Source organism: Oratosquilla oratoria, chromosome 33 (assembly GCF_046742065.1).
Source record: "Oratosquilla oratoria isolate Oo_2021 chromosome 33, ASM4674206v1, whole genome shotgun sequence".
Classification (NCBI taxonomy): Eukaryota; Metazoa; Arthropoda; class Malacostraca; order Stomatopoda; family Squillidae; genus Oratosquilla; species Oratosquilla oratoria.
The window spans coordinates 23,250,904-23,263,464 of record NC_134809.1 but is presented as its reverse complement, the minus strand read 5'-3'; the positions used below and the strand labels follow the sequence as shown (position 1 = coordinate 23,263,464).

Sequence of the window (12,561 nt, the reverse complement as noted above, 5' to 3'; positions counted from 1 at the left end):
AGATTTGTCAGCCATCAGTGCTAGCCCAACCATTAACCCCCCCCCAAAAAAAATTTGCTCACCCCCCCTTAGCCTCCCCAACTAAAAATTCCTGGCGCCGCCGCTGCTGGCTGACATCCCGTCGGTTACGATGAGATTAAAGAATTACTTTCTTTGAACAATGGATACGGATCTGATTATTAATCTTACTAGGAATTGCTAACTCATATATTTTATTTTTCAATTAAACTGAAGTGAAACGCTTCAATTTTCTAAGGCCAGGTGCATTTCTTCCTAAGTGAACTGAAAGTTTAGACTACTTACTGGCCATGTGATTTGTGGGATTTGTCTGTCTTTCTGTGTCTGTCATCACAGTTATTGCTGCCATCATCACTGCTATCATTGTTATTACGGTACTGCCTTTTTTCAACACCTTAATCATTGTTCACCATCATCTGTAATGATTATAATTCATTTTATATTATTTGTTTTTGTTTTGTTATCATTTGTCTGTCTGATTTTCATTTATTATTAATTATATGTCAATTTATTATCATTTACTATTTGCCTGTTTGTTTATTATTTAACTATACCTATGCATTTATTTATGTATTTTATTTGTTATTTACATTATTATAGTTTTTCTTTTTTTTCGCATCCGATCTAGATATGGACCAAAAGGTCTCCTGTCGGCATGCTCCGCCTTTGTAATCCTTTGTAATCTTAGCAGAAGCTCTGAATTTAAAAAAAAAAAAAAAAAAAAAAACTATCATCAGAAATCGTCTTTGAATATCAGAGGTGGGATTCGAAAAAAAAAAAAGTAAATCCTATTCGTGATCACCGAGAAAACAAAGACGACGCCGGCCTAGATTAATCGCAGATTGCTTTAAGTGTTCGACAGACCCATTACGATTATCCGATTCGTTTGGTGAGGGGGTCAGTCCGATTCGATTATCCGATTCGAAAATGCGAAGCCGATTAATCGAATAATCGGACTTCCGAATCGGACCGCCCACCTCTGTTGAATATTATACTTTTATTTATTTTTGCCATATTGACTGTGTTATCACATGGTCAATTATATTCATTCATTACAACTGTTACATATATATGACTACTTTATATGTGACAAGTACTTCTGATAAGCAACATATATTTGAAAAAATACTTAGATTCTTTATATTTGTTTCGATATAGCTTCTTCCATGATGTATTACCGTTTCACTGTCAAGTAAGCATTTCGTATCATGAATCTGTAGTCTACAGACGGGGGGGGGGGCAAGGCTACAGTAAGGAATTAAGAAACTTATATTTCAAGTGCGTGAAATCCCTTATAACGTCAGTGGTAAGTAAAAAATTATGAGGTTCAAACCAGTATGAAGCTTCGTTTCCAGGGAGTTGAGCGCGGTGAACATAGAAAACGGGAAATCCCGGGTAATTCCGGTGCAGGTAGACAAAAACAAACCTGGGACGGCTTCTCCGTGTCTATTCCCCATTGCTTCACGCTTCATCATCCCGCCGTTACAACCTATCCCACCCACTCCAATCGTACCAGTGACAGCAGTGAACGTACAATCTTTGGTTATTAAATAATAAAAATGCAATTATAGGGTACAGATGCCGATAAAGGCAAAATTAGCGAAGAGGAAATAGAATATTTCATCCACGGAAGACGTCACTCCCGTGTGGTTGCCGTGTTCCTAACCTGAGTTCCAACAAACATTCAGTCCGGTCATACCTGGACTTCCCCATCCTGAAAATTCCATCCTCCACTCTTCCTCTCCCTCCACATCCAGAAAGATAGTTGGGGGATATATAAGTGGTTCCTCTAGACAGAAGATCCCAGTTTCGAACTGTGATCTCAAACAACAAGGTAAGAAAGTTAAACACTAAGAAAAGCTGAAAAAAATAATTAATTGTGAAGTGGTGAGCCATATTAATTAAAATACGGTCACGAAAGCTAAGTCTACCGGCTTTACAGTACTCGAGGACTCAACAAGGCTGTTCCAACAATTCTTAAGATATTATCGTATTATCATTATATCAATCACTTCGTTCCAAAAATGTTATTTAGAGGTTTTGTGCTGGCTGACGTGAGCCAACTATTCGGTTTTGGGCAAGAGCCGACCCTGAAAGTGTTTCAGTCACTCGCTACGACGACTTATTCAACTAAGAACAGGCTTTAATGCTGAAGGATTAAACATATGAAACGCACTATAAACAAGACATTGTGTGTGTGTGTGTGTGTGTGTGTGTGTGTGTGTGTGTGTGTGTGTGTGTGTGTGTGTGTGTGTGTGTGTGTGTGTGTGTGTGTGTGTGTGTGTGTGTGTTTGCGTGTGTGTTTGTGTTTGCGCGTGTTTGCGTGTGTTTGCGTGTTTGTGTGTTTGCGTATGTGTGTGTGTATTCACTTGGTCTTTGGTCTTTGGATCACGTGTTGGACTCGTGATCGACAGCTATTTCCCTCCTGTGTGTGTGTGTGTGTGTTTGCGTGTGTGTGTGTGTGTGTGTGTGTGTGTGTTTGCGTGTGTGCGTTTACGTGTGTGTGTGTGCGTTTACGTGTGTGTTTGTGTGTGTGTGCGCATGCGTGCGTGCTTCAGTTTGATGTTCTCCTTGTTATTTCTACGTGCTTCAAATCTGTTCTCAATCTCCATTTGAAAATCCTTCTTTATCATCATTTATCCTCTTCAGGGTTATTTTCTTCTTCAAAACAAGTTTAACGATTTAAACCCTAAAATGAATTTAACTATGCAACCTATCATTCTATTGTTGCTATTTACTTTATTCATGACAGTAACACTGTTAATGCAATTAATATGAAGTCTGTTTCGTTTTCTTATCTGGAGCATTAGAACTTTTAAACTGTTTACGATGTGCACGCTTTAGAGATTTTTTTTTTCGTTATTCTCACATTACTTTTTATTTTCAAAATTAACTACCGTCTCGCCTTTGTCATTTCTCTCACCTATTCTAAACTTCCCAATGCATGATTCTCTTAACCTATTCTCCCATATTTTAGCATTAAAGTCTCCGTTTACAAACGTATATTCAGTCTTTTTCCTGACGAATATTACCATAGAAAGATTTCTTTTCATTGTTTGAACTATGTGAGGATAGCGTATAAAACTGAAATATATCTAGATTGTATCTTAAATAACCTAATTACAATCCAAGCTGTTCTATCTGATACGCTTCTGGATTTCAATGCGTTACCAGCAACCTCTTGATTAATTAAAAATCTTACTTTACTGAACATTTAGTTTCTTATGGCTCTACAGTGGTGCAATGGATAGCTACTTAGCACCTGCTCGAGTTTTTCTTCCTGTCTTCAGACATCGCCCAATTCCACGATGTTCCAGTTTATCATCTCCAGATCTTTCGTCAGATTTTCCATTTTGTGGTCTTCTGGAAATGCTGTAGATTCTCGCACTGTAGGTGTAGATCCTCGTCGATTTCAGGTTATGTTCAAGACTTGGGTCTGTTTGGACAGTGCTTACTCGCATTCGGTAGCAAACACTACCTGTAAATATGCAAGGTAATGCAGTATAACCGGTGACGATAATCCAAGAGAAACGACCGTGAAAATATCAAGTATCATGGTTGAATGCCTGTGGGATTACAATCCTATCTCCTTGCCAGTTTCTGGTGAGATGCACATTTTGTTGTACCTTTTTTTTTTTTTATTACATTCCATGATGGAGAGTATACCTATAGGGTGGGCGTTAATTTACGTCGTCATTATGCCAAATATATTTACGAGGAATTTTCCTGGTCGCCACGAGGACGTGGCAGTAATCTTTGATCTGTTGTAACTGTGAGTACTAGATGAATTTTGTCTTCTCATTCGTGCAAGATCTTTTCAATATGAGTGACCCTAGTGAGATTTTCATTCTTTAATTGACAGCTCAAGCAGTCAAAGAGGTATTCTAGCCTATTCACCAACTTTAAAATGTCAATTTTCGGATAAAATTTATAAGGTATATAGAGAATATACCAAACAATGTATACCAAATCTAATAGCTCATATCTGTTTTTTGTTCTGTTTCACGAGCAAATGGTTTACTTTGATGAGTGGAACGAGACTAACTTTTGAGGAAAGAAAGAATAAACATTTAAAATCTAGTGGCAGACTGAAAACATAGCTGAAATGCAAAGGTTTAGAAGGGTGTTACAAGGTGATCTACCAATGCGACTTAACTTTCTTCGATTTGAAATAAGTTTGAAGCTAATGTAATTGTTTACCCAACACACAATTACAATAGCCTCCTACTGAGCGAAGTATATAAGAGATGCTGGGTAGAGGTTTCCAATTTTCTTCGGGTCAGGGGTATTGGTATCACGTTTTCTTGCCTGAGGCGTTTGTGGTTATTTGGGACGTTTTTTTTTTTTTTTTTTTTTTTTTTTTTTTTTTTTTTTTTTTTTTTTTTTTTTTTTTTTTTTTTTTTTTTTTTTTTTTTTTTTTGCATCCGACCTAGATATGGATCAAAAGGTCTCCTGTCGGCATGCTTTGCCTTTGTAATCCTTTGTAATCCTTTGTTCCTCATGAAACGGCAGGAGACTTTCGGGGACTTGTAGTGTGTTGCAAAAGAAAATGCACATTCTCGAGAAAGTTTACATTTCACACTTGAAGAAAAATACAAAAATAATAAACAAGTAATTCATATATTTGAACTCTATTCCAAGTCTTCAAAAGACTCGATAAATATCAGGTCACATGGCCTGCCGGACGGTCAGACAAAAGACGTCAGAGGTTTGTGTGGATGTGGAATTACTGGAATTATTTGTGCAATGGTCGAAGAGGTCAGGTAACCATTGACTTGTGACAAATTAAGATCATTGGCTTTGGATATATACATTTTCTATGTTTTTCAATCTTAATTTTGGTACTTAATCATTATGATTGAGTTTATTACACTAATTTCAGGCTTCATACACAACCACTGTCATTCCATGCTTAATATTTCGTAGGGACTTCACATATCCCCACAACCTTACCAAGCCAGAATAACACATCGTAGTGTGGTACAGTAATTGTACCGTCCCTTATATTAGACCGGTGATCATGCTTACGTGTGAATGATATTTTGACGCAGCCCGAAAGGATTTCTCCCCGTCTTCTCTTTTTCTGTACGAGGGGACGGAGGGGGGAGGGTCACCGATTAAATGAAGCGGCCTTGCTGCTGATGTGCTGTGTCTTGCTGTATTGCTTCCAAACCAGGGCAGTGGGTGGGATACAGGAATGACCCGTTATCCACGAGGAGCTAAGATGAGGGGGCCTTGCTGCTGATGTGCTGTGTCTTGCTGCATTGCTTCCAAACCAGGGCAGTGGGTGGGATACAGGAATGACCCGGTATCCACGAGGAGCTAAGATGAGGGGTGGGAAAGGGTGGTGGATGTGAGTGGCATAGGTGGATGTACGTGCCTTTGACTTCGCTACCTCTCTGATAAGGGTGAAAAAAGTCTTTGATATATAGATAGGTAGACTACCTCAGCATTTGCGATCACAATACAAAATCTACAGCACCCATCACACTACATGAGACCACTTACCAATACATAGTCACATCAGACTCCAAAAAACTACTGCAATACAATACACAACACCACATCACTACTCCTACTCAATTACACCAACACAAGTAAATGCTTATGGACAGTGCTCATAGACAGTGTTCTAGTATTTTGGCTGTCCACCACCAGTGTACATATCAAAAGCTAAGCTAAATAGATATTAACTCCGCTGCTGCAACCTACACCAAATATGATGTTCCAATACAAATTAAGAACCGCAACAGGTCTCGCATTTCATTAAGCTCTGACAACGCAAGACACTACCACAACATAAATGAGGTGATGGTTCTTTGGCTGGAGCCTGAGATGGCGATCGGTTTCCTCAGTAACTTTTTTTTTTTTTTTTTTTTTTTAGTTTTTAGTTGTTGTTTTTTTTACGCAACAGATTCATACAGTGGGGGGGGTGAATGTAGAAAGGCAACTGGGATACACACACACGCACAATACACGAGTTGCAAGTAACTAACATAATACAGGATACTGGGTATTATACATCAGTTCAAAAGGCAAGTAAGCCAGAGATGCCACGCAGGGCATCAGGTATTATGAAAACCCACCAAAGCGGGGGTAACGGACAAGAATCTCGTCTAGTACATTTTGTGATAGGAGATGACGAGAGATGGCATCTAACGGTAGTCCCTGGGGTAGTAGATGTCTTACAGTGGGACACGCTAGGCAGTAGCGTTCGATGGTGTTGGCCAGTGGAGTAACTTTACATAAGAACGTAAGAATAAAGGAGACTTCAAAAGACCATAAGGCCTACACTAGGCAGCTCCGTATCCACCACCACCTGCCATCCCCATCCATAAAGTTGTCTAATCGTTTTTTAAAACAACTGATAGTTTCAGCGCTTACTACATGGTTACTAAGTTTATTCCATTCATCGACCACCCTATTAGTAAACCAATTCTTGCCTATTTCCTTCTTAAATCTAAATTTGTCCAGTTTATACCCATTACTGCGAGTCCTGCCCTGTTGTTTTATTGTGATGACCTTGTTTGCATCACCCTTGTTATAGCCTTTGATCCACTTGAACACTTCTATTAGATCACCCCGCACTCTGCGTCTTTCCAGAGAGTGTAAGTTTAGGTGCCTAAGCCTCTCTTCGTAAGGCAAATTTCCGAGTCCATGTATCATTTTGGTCATTCTTCTCTGTACTGATTCTAGTGAATTTATGTCTATTCTGTAGGACGGAGACCCTTTAGTGTCTTACTCCACTGATACTGCGAGGTAACTGATAAAAACGAGAAATGGTGATTGCGGTTATACTCTGCTATTGTTCTCGCCTTCGCAGCATGATCGCCTGACCATTGTCATACTCTTTGTTTCAGATGCACTGGTTTTTGGTGTTGTCGTGTCTGGTGAGTGCTGCGGTGTCCCAGGTACGCTTCCCGATTGTCTTTCCACAGCCGTACCCAACTCGTCCAAATCCAGGAATACCAGTACCACAGCCTGTTCACCCAGTACCTCATCCTGGTCCCCAAGTACCACAGCCTATTCATCCAATTCCACAACCTATTCTTCCAGTTCCACAGCCAGGAGGTCCGTCGACTTCAATTGTGAGTACGAGCTAAACACAATGTCACATTGTCAGTTTTCGTTTTGATGGTAAATAAAGCAAAACAGAGGGTGTCCAGTATTTCATATAGGTCTACTAAAGCTCCATGCCCGTAACATTTTCATTTGTCTTTCTATGCCATATGTATATATATATATATATATAATTTTTTTTTTTTTTTTTTTTTTTTTTTTTTTTTTTTTTTTTTTTTTTTTTTTTTTTTTTTTTTTTTTTTTTTTTTTTTTTTGCCATTCAATGGAGGGATGTGGGTTGGCCTCCAACCTTTGTGCATGGGGGCTCGAGAGCTCAGACTAAGTTTAGACCTTTAGATAAATAAAGCTATTCTAGGTTCACGACAACAACTGGGCAGTTCACCCCGGCACTAAACGAACAGAAATAAGATCTAAAGGTTTCGGAATACGAATATATCCGGACCTAGAAATAGTCGTGACAGGAGCAGGATCCACAACGGGTGTGCTCACGAAAGATTTAGTGACCGAAACCCTTTTTTTTCCTAATTTGGCGACTATCGATAGATTTACTTGCAAGTAAAGATAGGAAAGACTGTAGGAAAGAGGGCCAACGCAGAGTATGGGAGTCCGAGCTTGCGGAGAGAAACAAACATTAAAATGGTGTACACACAATTTGCGCAAATTGCTTGTTACTTGGTAACTAAAATTGCATTTTAATGTTTGTTTCTCCCCGCAAGCTCGGGCTATAAAAGGAGTAAAATGTTTCTCAACTATGTTATTTCTGAAGAAGCCCTACTGCTGGGCGAAACGTCAAATATACTGGACTCCCATACTCTGCGTTTGCCCTCTTTCCTACAGTGCTGTTACAGTCGTTGGTGCGTTTACTAATAGGAAAGACTGATGTGAAAGAATGGGATTCCTGTATTTTTGTTCTCATTCAGACTAATTTAATAAATGTGAAAGTAGACACTCGTTCCTTTAGTCACACCTGATCATTCTCCCTTCTTCCTTCTCCCTTCCCTCTATCCAGTTTCCTTGCAATGACAATGTATGCCCTTACTCTAGTCACTATCATGCTGTAGTTTATTATTGTTAGATTTGTTGAAGTGACAGAGGATAACCACCAAACCTGAGCATAGAATATGACATTGCTGTAGTTAAATTGGTTAATGATGACATCAGTTCAAGGGCACCACTCAAAGAATTAAATCATCCTTCATTTTCGAGATGATCATAAGTTCAAAACAATAGAAAAAAAAATCTCAAAGTAAAAATGAGGTTCACTTAAACAAAAATATCACAAAAATAGCAAACGAAAATCCAGTGTACTCTGAACAGTCATATGCACATATTTGAAACAACAGAAATACCCAACATACTCTTCCTATAGTTTATGTGCACCTCAAATACGCATTCACAGCCTGATTTTCTGCTTCCGTAAACACCAGTTAAATAAATCATAAAAGGAACCAACACGTTTCTATAGAAAAATATAAAAAATATGATGTTGCATACACGGACATGATGTACACAAAACTATGATGTTGCATACACGGACATGATGTACACAAAACTATGATGTTGCATACACGGACATGATGTACACAAAACTATGATGTTGCATACACGTACATGATGTACACAAAACTATGATGTTGCATACACGGACATGATGTACACAAAACTATGACGTTGCATACACGGACATGATGTACACAAAACTATAAAGAAATATAACATGCCATTTTCTCTCTAGGTGCACGACACTCGCGGTGGCTCTGAGTATCATTTTTCATGGAGACTCCGCACCGCCATTCTTCATACCTGGGACAGTGCAAAACAATACTGCGAACGCCTCCCAGGAGGCTGGGCTCCCATAAGCATCGAGACGGTAGCCGAAAACGAGTGGGTGAAAACAGTGCTGACGGATGGTATGTATAGCTGTTCATTATAATTCCTGCAACTCGTTGCACTGCTGGGGGTGTTACTAGTGAGCATACTGTCATTTTGAAAGTTCCATTGCCAGATTCTTGACGCTGGAGAAGATATGGGGAGGGAGGTTTCTCGTAGAGGATTCGTTCTCTTGCATGGATTTTTTTTTTTTTTTTTTTTTTTTTTATAAGATGGAGTACAATTCGGAACACATTCCCAGGACACCAGTTGGTTCCTGGCGTTGGGGTTGTGGCAGAAGCTCTCCTAAGTCCCCACTTGTCTGAAGCATTCTGTTTCTCTATAATTACAGAAAACCAGAAGTACATCTGGACAAGCGGTTCTACCAATCGTCATCCAAACTTCGTCTGGGGCAATGGACAACCAACTGGAAATCTTGACTGGTCACACACCGGATCGTGAGTACTCTCTCTCTCTCTCTCTCTCTCTCTCTCTCTATATATATATATATATATATATATATATATATATATATATATTATATATATATATATTATATATATATTATATATATATTATATATATATTATATATATATATATATTATATATATTATATATATATATATTATATATATATATATATTATATATATATATTATATATATATATATATTATATATATATATATTTATATTATATATATATTATATATATATATATACATATATATATATATATATATATGTATGTATGTATGTATGTATGTATGTATGTATGCATACGTCCACCCCGTGGTCCAATTGATAGCGTCCTTGGGTCAAAATGGTGTAGTGCCGCAATGACGATGGTTCGAATCGTGCAGCCAGAGTTATTCAAATAGTTGCAGAGCAAGTGTGTGAACGGCAGGGCAAAGTCAAAGCAATAGTACAATTTGTACTTAAGACTCTTGTTCCAAAGAGCGCTGAATACCTTCTCCACATCGTCATAGGCCGTAATTGCCTTCTCACTGAGACCAACACAGAGGCTCTCAACATTTTTTCCGTTTTCTACGCATCCCGAGAGTCCTCAGACCATCGACCCGTACCTCATCAACCTTACACAGAATATAGAATAGTAATATATTAAAACTAATTAAATATACAATGGTACCGTAATGTGTATCAGGTGGTTCAAATTGTCATGACTTTATTCATCAATTAGGCATTAACATCAGAAACAATGTACAGTGGTATTATATATGCAGATTTAGATGTTTAAATAATTTTTCGTTAGTCGTCTAAGTAATCTAGAATGTTGTGCACTCATCGTGTGATAACAGAGATAAAGTCTGTTGCAACCCACTCTGGGCGGTAACCAAACTAACAATTTCTAAGAACGTGATTCTTCTCTAGGTGGCTGGTCAAGTGGTAGTGGACATACTCAAACACCTAACAAAAGTAATATAGCAAAGGTATGGGAAGGCAGGGTAGAGAGATAGGGGTTGGTTTCTAGGAAGAAGACATACTCAAACACCTAGCAAAAGTAATATAGCAAAGGTATAGGAAGGCAGGGTAGAGAGGTAGAGGTTGATTTCTGGGTAGAAGACACTCAAACACCTAACAAAAGTAATATAGCAAAGGTATGGGAAGGAAGGGTAGAAACGCGGAGGCTGGTTTCTGGGTTTACTGATAGATATATGGAAGAGGACAATTTACCTTACCATCTTGCTTACCCAGAAGTATCATTTGCATGGACAGTTCACAATGGGCATTTTATTTGTTATTTCGTATATTACTTGAGAGTATGGTTCCAGACGTATGATCATGTTGATAAATGGTTTATAACTGTATATATTCACAGGTTTAGCCATTATGAGGCGATGGGAGTAATAATTTTTGTAGGTGATTTTGGTGTTTTTGTTCACTGTTGTGCTGGATAAAGTGATCTTGCGTTCCTTTTCCATGTGTTTCTTAATGGCATTGTTCATGAGATGTTATGAGTCTTCTAGATTGTCATAGAAATCACGACAATGTACGAGAAGGTGCGGGGCTGATATTCTCCAATGAGGCTATCAATTTAGTGTGTGTGTGTGTGTGTGTGTGTGTGTGTGTGTGTGTGTGTGCATGTGTGCCTGCATATATATGTATATATATATATATATATATATATATATATATATATATTCATGTGTGATTGTACCTTTACTTAAAATGGTTTGCTTTCTCTCTTGCAGGCAACAGCTACCTCAGCCGGACAATGCTGAAAACCAGATCGAGAACTGCCTGGCGATCCTGAACAACTTCTACCAAGACGGCGTCAGGTGGCACGACGTCGCTTGTTATCACCCGAAGCCCGTCATCTGTGAGAGAATTGCCCAGCACGTTTTCTAAGTACCAGAAAACTCGCTGAGAAGGGACCGAGGGAAAAGGAACGCAGTGATGCGATGTTGTTCATTGTTAAGTGGTAGGCTTTTGACTTGGGAGGGAGATGGACAAAAAAAAAAAAGTTAGGCTTCATTACTTAGGTTTCATCCTAACCATCGGACAACAAGGCTTGCGCAAGATGACTAGTCCTCGTTTGCTATCTCTCACCGTGGTCCTTCTTCAAAGCAGTCTTGCACCATTCTGAGAAATCTGTATTCCAAGATCTACAAGTTAATGCCTTCTTCGAATTCATTGATGTTCCTGAACTCCTTTTCCTTCTATATATTCTCTTCTCCCTCCTTTTCTTCCTCCTCCTCGTTTGCATTTTGTTCTTCGTATCTTCAACACCGAGATGTATTATGTAGAATATTGGGCAAATACCAAAAGAATATTGGGCAAATACCAAAAGATCATGAAACAGAATCGGGACCTTTCCTTCTCAGCTTGAGGAGCGTTTTGTTATATTGAGTTCGTTCAGGCTGTGATCCGCACTATATTTGTGTAACAAAATTCTCTACCAAAGCAAAATTTATAGTCCGCTATGGTGCCAAACTGGTCAACATCCACTTCGGTTCGCTTCGGTCTATTGATTTTTGGGTTTGATTACACATGCTCTGTTAAGAAAAAAAAGACATCCTTCTCTGTAAGCCTAATTCAACCATTCCTATTTTTCTACAATATTTTTTATTACTGTTTTTATTTCATAGTTTATAGTCATCATTTACGATTTCAAGTCCCTGGTCATGAACATTACTAAGCCTCTACTTATTACAAATAAAAGAGGGAAAGAGCATCATGTCCTACGCAAAGTTGACTGAGGGATATGCAGTTTGATTTTGTGATTGGAATTGAACAATTTACAATTATGTGATCGGACCTCCCGAATTGCAATTTGATTCTGTGATTAAAGGTTATAAACCATTGAAATAAAATCTAATGCAAATATGTAATTGTTTTGAATGTGTTCCTATGTGTGATTTTTTTTTTTTTGGGGGGGGAGGGGTGTCATGCTCATTTCAGTGAAATAGACCCATACAATTCAGAACAAGGTTTATGAATTGTGCTATCACATTGATCGAATTGACTAAATTTTTCATTGCAAAACCTACCCATCGTCCACCAACTAACCACAAAGGTTTGTACAGATTGTTAACAGGTCTAGAAGATGAAGATACACTAAAAGACAATCT

At 38.4% G+C, this 12,561-nt stretch overlaps 1 protein-coding gene across 1 annotated transcript; it reads left to right on the top strand.

Annotated features, from left to right (window-relative positions):
* Positions 1 to 1,700: 1,700 nt before the first annotated feature.
* On the top strand, positions 1,701 to 12,316 carry LOC143017807 (uncharacterized). Its single transcript, XM_076172701.1, has 5 exons — positions 1,701 to 1,852; positions 6,879 to 7,106; positions 8,834 to 9,008; positions 9,320 to 9,425; positions 11,182 to 12,316. Exons 2-5 carry the CDS (start codon positions 6,879 to 6,881, stop codon positions 11,336 to 11,338), a joined length of 666 nt encoding a protein of 221 aa, XP_076028816.1. The 5' UTR covers positions 1,701 to 1,852; the 3' UTR covers positions 11,339 to 12,316.
* The last annotated feature ends 245 nt before the right edge of the window (positions 12,317 to 12,561 follow it).

Coding starts and splice junctions, on each gene's coding strand:
- LOC143017807 (XM_076172701.1), top strand. CDS start 6,879: ATGCACTGGTTTTTGGTGTTGTCGTGTCTGGTGAGTGCTGCGGTGTCC. Junction 7,107..8,833: donor GAGGTCCGTCGACTTCAATT/GTGAGTACGAGC, acceptor TTTTCTCTCTAG/GTGCACGACACTCGCGGTGG. Junction 9,426..11,181: donor GACTGGTCACACACCGGATC/GTGAGTACTCTC, acceptor TCTCTCTTGCAG/GCAACAGCTACCTCAGCCGG.